Source organism: Ochlerotatus camptorhynchus, unplaced genomic scaffold, assembly GCF_037179485.1.
Source record: "Ochlerotatus camptorhynchus isolate MF236.1 unplaced genomic scaffold, CSIRO-AGI_Acam_v1.1 ptg000511l, whole genome shotgun sequence".
Classification (NCBI taxonomy): Eukaryota; Metazoa; Arthropoda; class Insecta; order Diptera; family Culicidae; genus Ochlerotatus; species Ochlerotatus camptorhynchus.
In genome coordinates, this window is record NW_027040995.1 from 508,303 (window position 1) to 515,573 (window position 7,271).

The following is a 7,271-nucleotide window of genomic DNA, read 5'->3' on the forward strand; positions in this document are numbered from 1 at the left end:
TACAGAACAAAAGTAAAATGGTTTCTCGCTGATGGGTTATTCCAGTTTTCATCTATACCGATAATATTCCATATTAAGTATTAGATCATAATATGGGAGTACTACGAAAGGCCGAATCACAAAAGGCCGAAATACACAAAAGGCCGAATCACGAAAGGCCAAAACTACGAGTTTTTTCGGCCTTTTGTTAATTTGTTAATAAAAATAAAAAATAAAGTTAGAATTATTATTATTTTGCATCTTCGAAATAAAATATAACGGAAGCTACTTAATAGCCATTCGATTTTCGTAATGAAAATTAAAAATAAAACTTAAAATTTAGGCAGCTTTATTTTTATGTTTGTTTGAGTGTTTAACGACGATTTAATGACAAGATGGCTTCGTTTTTTGTGAATGCGATTCATGATGAAATTAGTAATTTATCACTTTTTTTTTGTCATTTGATATTATATTCCAGTTTTATATTACAGAACAGCTTAATATACATATTTTATTTATTACAAAGCGCCAATGCAAGGCCCTGAATATGGATCTCTCCATACATTGACGTAGAAAAACGTAGTAAGCTTAATCCTTTCCGAATATTTCATTGTTTTAGACACAATGATTTTTCTAATGTAAGGCGTCCATAAATATACAGGTCCGCGGGTATCTTGCACACTGAATAATACATCTTCTGAATACAAATTTTCTCGATAAATTTTACACATTTGATTTAATATATTTTTCATGATTAAACTCTCTGATTAGTTTCACTTTACTAAATTGATGATACACTACGTTTATTTTTATGGAACTATGTAATTATCAATTCCAAACCATTTTAAAGCTTTTTAGAAAATGACAACCTTCAAGTTTTTGAGCACTTCGTTCAAAGGGTCTAATATGCAATCCAATTCAACCAGTCGGAAACTGTTAAACCTTATCAAAGAATTGTTCGACCTGAGTTGAAGAATTTCTCGTTATGGATTGAAAAATCGGTGCATGGAACGTTGAACCACAAACGAAGTGACAGACGACTAACTGGCGAAGAAATCCATTAAAATAATGTGGTTCACTGTAATAGAATTTTCTTGGAAGCTTGTGCCATCAGCCACCAGATGGGTTAGTTTTTTTGTTTTGATTTGAACAAAGTTGATTTTGTGTACAATGATTCTTTGACAGTGTGCAAAGAGTGTATCATTTTGTCATTTTTTTATGCATTTCAGTTTTGAGTAGAGTGAAAGAGATAGAACCAAAACATTCTAATACATTTGGTGAAAATACTGGTACAATCCAGTAGTAGTGTTGCCATGTGGTACAATCCAGTAGTAGTGGTGTTCAACCACAAACGAAGTGACAGACGGAGCGGCTCGAAAACTTAGGTGACTAACCTGCTATTTCAATTTTTCAGTGTACCACATGGCAACACCACTGCTACTGGATTGTACCACATGGCAACACTACTACTGGATTGTACTAGCATTTTCACCAAATGTATTAGAATGTTTTGGTTCTATCTCTTTCACTCTACTCAAAACTGAAATGCATAAAAAAATGACAAAATGATACGCACTCTTTGCACACTCAAAGAATCATTGTACACAAAATCAACTTTGTTCAAATCAAAACAAAAAAACTAACCCATCTGGTGGATGATGGCACAAGCTTCCAAGAAAATTCTATTACAGTGAACCACATTATTTTAATGGATTTCTTCGTCAGTAAGTCGTCTGTCACTTCGTTTGTGGTTGAACTATCGATTACAAATTTATAACATTATTCCACACGTTATTATCCCAAATGGTCATTACCCCGAATCCCTTGCCAAAAGCTATTGATTACATATTTTCCTTATGTATTAAAAGAAGGGAATATTCCCTTCTTTATCATACATCCAAAGAATTAATTATTTTCTCTTTTATATATTCAAAGAAAGGAATATTCCCTTCTTTATCGTTTGTCCAATAATTAATTATTTCCTTTTGTTATATTTTCAAAGAAGGGAATATTCCCTTCTTTATCATATATTTAACGAGTTAATTATGTTCTCTTTTATATATTAAAAGAAGGTAATATTCTTATCGTATATCCAAAGAATTAATTATTTCCTATTGTTATACTTTCAAAGATGGGAAAATCCCTTGAGAAGAAGATTCCAGGAGTGACTATAATAAACAAAAATAGTCAATTTAATACATGGCATACTTTTCTGGGGAATGGTATTCTGGGGAATGGTTTTCTGGGGAATGGTTCATTCTGGGAAATGCTTTTCTGGGGAATGGTGCATTCTGGGGAATGAGATTCTGGGAATGGTTTTCGGGGGAATGGTTTCTGTCTGTGCGTTTTTATTATACAAAGACAAGTAAATAAATAAAAAAAAATAACGTATAAATCGAATGTCACGTGTGGGTTTTTCCGATGTCCAACTTGACCGACAATAGGTTATTTTGCCTTACCACTTCGAATTTAGGATGGAACGAATCGCAGAAACTATAAATATTTTGTGTGAGAAACTATTTGTTGGTGTAACAACGGTCATGGCACCTTTCACTACATACCTTGATGCAAAGAGCTATACTGTAGTGACAGTGATAGCGACAGAGACGGTAGCAGAGCGAGAGCGCAGCATTAGCCTTCTGCTGTGTGCGTCATTTTTATCATTCGGAAAAGTAAACTCGATGTGTGTAAATAAAGTTTATATCATCAAACATTAAAAACTCGGCCTTTCATTCCGCTGGAACTTCAGTCCAAGAGATTATGGGCAAAGTTATCGTTTTCGGTAGTGGATTTTTTCATCGGTGTTGTGAGTCGAACGAATCGGATCGTAACTTTGCAAGTGACCGGGTTTTGCTTGTGGAAAACAAGATGGCGGACATAAAAGTGACGATCGAGAAGTTGAACGACGGTTATTACGCGGTATGGAAATTCAAGATGCGTTTGCTGCTAACGAAGGAGATGCTGCTGAGAGTGGTGACCGATCCGAAGCCAGCGGCTGCTGATGCGACCTGGAGCTCGAACGATGAGAAGGCGCAAGCGGTTATCGGCTTGGCATTGGAAGACACGCAGCTGATCCACGTTATACAGAAGCAAACGGCGAAGGAGATTTGGGATGCGTTGAAGGATTACCACGAGCGCGCATCTCTATCCAGCTTAATCCACGTAGTGCGTAAGTTAATTACCATCCGAATGACGGAAACCGGTGATTGGCGGAACATTTGAAGAAGATGTCGGCTCTCCGGCTTCGGTTGGTGGCGCTGGGGGAAGAAGTCAAGGACAAGTGGTCCGTTGCGTTGATGTTGTCCAGTCTTCCCAGATCGTACAACGGTTTGATCGTGGCACTTGAAAGTCGACCAGATGCAGACATCACAGTGGACTTTGTGAAAGGTAAACTGCTGGACGAAGGTCGACGTCGTGCTGAAAGTGAGAGTGATAGTACTTGTGAAAAGGCACTGGTCATGAACACAGCTAAACCGAAGTATGCAAGTAAGCACTACGTGAAGAAAGAAGTGCTTATTACGGATGTCACTTCACGGTGAAAACTTGTCACTTGTCGTCACGGTGAAGTGATTCCCATTTGATTTGCACGGCAATCACGCCTCTTATTATGAGTATCACTTCTTTATCACCGTGTAGTGACACCCATAATAAGGCCCGTTGTGTCATTACTGCAAGAAGGAAGGACATTTTCGGCGGGATTGCCGGAAATTAGCGCAGGACAAGCGGGAAAAAGAGAAGACGGATGGCCAGAAGGTGAGTATGGCCATCAAATCCCGTTCTTTTTTGAAACGTGCTTGGCAGCAGGCGAAGCCGATAGAACTGGTTTCTGGTACCTGGGTTCAGGTGCCTCAGCACATATGACGAGTGACGCGTCGTTGCTGGATGGTGTGGCAACCTAAGGCAACGGCGGTCTGCCTGGCGGATGGAAAATCCATCAAGTCAGCTGGAAGTGGTATCGGTAAGCTAGTCTCCTTCAACGGAGATGGCATCAGGATGAACGTTCGGCTCGAAAACGTCCTGCATGTTCCATCGCTCGCAGGTAACCTGCTGTCGGTGAGTCGAGGGGCACGCAATACAATGAACCGATGCGTTGAAGTTAAAATGCAATCAAAAGTACTTAAAGTAATTAATGCGTTTTAAAGTAGTACTGGCGGTAATTAAAATTATCTATTCGAAATTAATGTAATTAAAAGTATTGAAAATGTAATTAATGTACTTTAATTAATAGAGTTAAAAAGTAGTTAATGTTCTACATTGTGTAATTAATGTAATTAAAGCAGTAGAGTTAATGGAATTAATTTAATTACAGCCATTGCCTGCGTTGGAGTTAAAGGTTGTTGAGTGCCCCTAGGTAAACTCACAGATTTGGGTTTTCGGGTGCTGTTTGGGAAAACGGAGTGCCATATCCTGAAAGGAGAAGATACAGTGCTAGTTGGGCAGCGTAAAGGAGGGCTGTACCACTTGAAGCAAGCTCCGGAGAAGGCATTTCTGGTAGATCCGAAACATGCAGAGCTGTGTTGTCATTTGTGGCATCGTCGTTTCGGACATCGCGATATGCAAGCTGTAGACAAAATAATACGTGATAACCTGGGGTACGGGTTAAAAGTGGAACCTTGTGAAGTTCAGTCGGTGTGTGGTCCGTGTTGTGAGGGGAAGATGGTTCGAGAGTCGTTCCCAAAAGTGTCGGACAGCAAATCTAGCGCGATAGGAAGAAGAAACGCCAAGTGGTAATCGATTCTACATCGTTTTGGTAGACAATTACAGTCGTTACACGGTAGTGCATCTGCTGCGTCGGAAGTCGGACACAGAAGAGAAAATTCGGGATTTCTGAAGTCTGGTGGAAAATCAGTTCGGGCATTATCCCAAGAAGATTCGTTCTGACGGTGGTGGCGAGTACACGGGTGGTTCGCTGCGAAAGTTTTTTCACGGAGCATGGAATAGTTCATGAGCAGACGGCACCGTATTCATCACAGCAAAATGGTGTCGCCGAGCGGAAGAACCACTATCTCGTTGAGATGCTGCGGTGTATGCTTTCCGAGTCACGGTTGGACAAGAGGTACTGGGGCGAAGCAATTTGCACTGCAAACTATTTGCAGAATCAGTCTTTAAGACACCGTTTGAGCTCTGGAACAAGAAGAAACCTTCCTACGGTCATCTAAAGATCTTCGGATCGAAAGCGTACGTGCTTATCCCCAAGGAAAAGCGGCGCAAGCTGGATCTCAAGGCTGACAAGCTGGTGTTTGTAGGGTATGCTGACGGTCGTAAGGCGTATCGTTTCTTGAACCTTGAAACGGATATGAGTATGATTAGCAGGGATGCAAAGTTCTTGGAGCTATGCGATACGAAAGAGGCTGTTCGGATCCAGGGTCTAGAAGCAGGAGGAGTACTGGAAGTACCGCTAGTGTTGCCATCAGGAGATGAGTCTCGGGCTGAGACGGATGGGACCTCAACGTCATCGGAAGAAAATTCGGAGTCGGTAGAAGAATTCATGGAATCTATAGAATACGGCCAGGATCTGAATGGATCGTTCTACGATAGTGCTTCGGATGGAAACCAATAGTTTCATGGCTTTCCTTTAGACGAAATAGCACGGCGTCCGAGAAGGTCAACGAAGGGTGTCGCGCCTCAGAGACGTTGATTGAGGAGATTTTTGCTGCGGAGTCTGTGGATACGGAGGTGGTCGAACCAAGATTCTTGAAGAAAGCCGTGACCTGTGAACAGAAAGAATGTTGGAAAACGGCAATGGTTGACGAGCTGAAATCTCACGCACAGAATTGAACGAGGGAGCTTGTTAACTTACCTGCTGGGCGAAAGGCTGTTGGCAGTCGCTGGGTGTACAAGCTGAAGAGGAACGCAGCTGGTGACATCATCAACCACAAGGCTCGTCTAGAAGCTCAGGGAGTACCCAAAAGTACGGAGTTGATTACGACGAGATTTTCGCACCGGTATCCAGCCACACCACACTGCGGCTGCTGTTAGCCGTTGCTAGCAAGAAGGAAATGACGTTGAAGCAATTGGATGTGAAAACGGCCTACTTGTACGGCGATTTGAACGAGGAGATTTTCATGAAGCAGCCACCTGGGTACATAGCAAAAGGGAAGGAAAACATGGTGTGTCGTCTGAGAAAGAGAATTTACGGACTCAAACAGTCCGCACGATGCTGGAATCAACGATTGCACGGTGTCCTTGTGGAAATGGGGTTCCAGCAAAGTGTTGCTGATCCGTGCCTGTACACAATGCTGATTCATGGAAAACGTGTATACCTGATTGTGCATGTGGACGATATTTTGGTTGATTGCGAAGATGAAGCGAAGATCGAAGCGGTGAATAAAGTGCTGAAGCAGTATTTCTAAATCACCAATCTTGGAGAGCACAATTACTTCCTGGGACTAGAGACTCGGAAAGAACATGGAAAGTACAGTGTTTCAGTGGAAGGGTACATCGATCGTGTTGCGGAGAAGTTTGGACTCCGTGATGCAAAGCGGGCGAAGACGCCAATGGAAGAGGGTTTCCAGAGCACGGAAGATAAGAGTCCTCAACTGTCGGACGGGATGGATTATCGGAGTATTATTGGAGCGCTTCTCTACATTTACGTGTGTGCTAGGCCGGATGTAGCAGCTAGCGTAGCGATATTGGGTCGTACAGAGAGTGCGCCTACGGAGGCGGATTGGATAGCGGCAAAACGTGTTGTCCGCTATTTGAAGGCAACGAAAGAGTGGAGATTGAAGTACAGCGACGCGGCTGGAAAGCTAATCGGATATTCGGATGCCGATTGGGCTGGTGACGTTGGTACAAGAAGATCAACAACAGGATTCGTCTTCCACTATGCCGGTGGAGCAGTATCGTGGGCTAGTCGAAGGCAAAGTTGCGTCACACTGTCTTCGATGGAATCCGAATATGTGGTGCTGAGTGATGCAAGTCAGGAACTGATCTGGCTTCGGAGCTTGCTGAAGGACATGGGTGAACAGCTGAGCGATCCTGTCAAAGTGATAAGCAAAGCTGTATCCAGTTCGAAACGTCAGAACGCAAGGGTCGTTGGTCCAAGCACATTGAGGTGCTGGACATTTCGTGACGCAACTGTGTGATGACGGATGCATCGAGTTGCAGTACTGTCCAACAGAAGACATGGTCGCTGATGTACTCACTAAACCGGTGGGTTCAATCAAACAGTCAAATGAAGTTTTCACGGATGCTGGGATTGTCGTCATAGGATGGCAGTGTTCGTTGAGGAGAAAAGTTGGTGTAACAACGGTCATGCCACCTTTCACTACACACCTTGATGCAAAGAGCTA

General features: G+C 42.4%; 1 protein-coding gene across 1 annotated transcript; it reads left to right on the plus strand.

The window, feature by feature from the left end:
• The first annotated feature begins 6,476 nt into the window (after nucleotides 1–6,476).
• LOC135712886 (uncharacterized) lies at nucleotides 6,477–7,064 on the plus strand. Its single transcript, XM_065235973.1, has one exon. The coding sequence runs from the start codon at nucleotides 6,477–6,479 to the stop codon at nucleotides 7,062–7,064; it is 588 nt and encodes a 195-aa protein (XP_065092045.1).
• The last annotated feature ends 207 nt before the right edge of the window (nucleotides 7,065–7,271 follow it).

Bases quoted from the DNA above. Each gene is read 5' to 3' on its own strand.
- LOC135712886 (XM_065235973.1), top strand. From the start codon at position 6,477: ATGGAAGAGGGTTTCCAGAGCACGGAAGATAAGAGTCCTCAACTGTCG.